General features: G+C 40.1%; 1 protein-coding gene across 1 annotated transcript; it reads left to right on the plus strand.

The window, feature by feature from the left end:
* Window positions 1-320: 320 nt before the first annotated feature.
* Window positions 321-1265, plus strand: LOC123841589 (olfactory receptor 52B4-like). Its single transcript, XM_064575851.1, is given in 1 exon segment — window positions 321-1265. A coding segment is annotated over 1 exon segment (945 nt).
* The last annotated feature ends 293 nt before the right edge of the window (window positions 1266-1558 follow it).

Below are 1558 nucleotides of genomic sequence, written 5' to 3' on the forward strand. Positions count from 1 at the left end.
ATCTTGTAATTGCCTTTACCCCTCACCCCCCATGGTCTCCTTCCTACATTCTTAACCATCTGTTTGTAGGGAAAGAACATACAGAAATATTTTTTGGTTGTTGGAAACATGTATTCTTTAATTAGAGTGTCATTCATTGAGGGCAGGGAATATATTCAATTAACCTTTGTATGTGTCTTATTATTTGCATGTTCCAAGAAGACAGAGTGTAAGATTTGCCCAAATCTCCTAGTGTCTTCACCAAAGAATATTATAAGAAAATCTGTGTTTTCTCCTGTCTGTGTGAATAGGAGGTGGGGTCCTGAAAGGTCTCCCTAGGCATGACTTCTTTAAACCACACTGCTATTAGCCACACAGTCTTCTGCCTGTTGGGCATCCCCGGCCTTGAGGACCAGCACATGTTGATTTCCATTCCCTTCTTCATTTCTTATTTTATCGCTCTGCTTGGGAATAGCCTGCTCATCTTTATTATTATAATAAAGAGCAGCCTTCATGAACCCATGTACCTCTTCCTCTGCATGCTGGCCGGAGTGGACATTGTCCTCTCCACCTGCATAGTACCTCAGGCCTTGGCCATCTTCTGGTTCCATGCTGGGGAGATCCCCCTGAATTGCTGCATCACTCAGGTTTTTTTCTACCCTTCCACCTTCATCTCTGAGTCAGGGATCTTGCTGGTGATGGCGTTTGACCGCTACTTTGCTATATGCTACCCCCTGAGGTGCACCACGATTCTTACACGTGCTCTGATTGGGAAAATTGGAGTAACTGTCTGTCTGAGAAGTTATTGTACAATTTTCCCCATAATATTTCTTTTGAAAAGATTGACTTTCTGCCAAAATAATATTACTCCACACACCTTTTGTGAACACATTGGTTTGGCCAAATATGCTTGTAATGACATTTGAGTGAACATCTGGTATGGACTTTTTGTCATCATGTCGACAGTGGTCTTAGATGTCCTGTTAATTTTTGTTTCTTATCTACTGGTTCTCTGTGCTGTCTTCCACATGCCTTCCCCAGATGGTCACCACAAAACTCTCAACACACGTGGCTCCCATGTCTGCATCATCATCCTCTTTTATGGGCCTGTGATCTTCACAAGTCTTATTCAGCGGTTTGGACACCACATTCCACCTCATATCCACATCTTATTGGCTAATGTCTGCATTCTGGTTCCACCTATGCTGAATTCCATCATTTATGGGATTAAGACCAAGCAAATCCAGGAGCAGGTTGCTTATGTATTTTTTCCAAAGCAGAAATAACCTTGGCAGAGATGCAGATTTTTCGGCATCTCTAGCTATCAATGAAAGCTTATCATTTGATTAAATATTAAATGTGTATTTCCCCCTCCTTGTGTGCTCTCTCTCGCTCTCGCTCTATCTCTGGCAAATAAATAAGTAAAATCTTAAAAGAAAAAAGAAAATAACAAAAATATAAAGAATAGCTTTAAGAGGGTGAAAATTACTGATAACTTTTTTGGTGTAATGCCCTATATTCTTTGTTCCATGTGTATATATTTTCATATTTGATATGAAAATATGTACAAAATCTTGAA

This window comes from Mirounga angustirostris, unplaced genomic scaffold (assembly GCF_029215605.1).
Source record: "Mirounga angustirostris isolate CCGP_5_RB_7025 unplaced genomic scaffold, mMirAng1.0.hap1 SCAF_13, whole genome shotgun sequence".
NCBI classification, from domain to species: Eukaryota; Metazoa; Chordata; class Mammalia; order Carnivora; family Phocidae; genus Mirounga; species Mirounga angustirostris.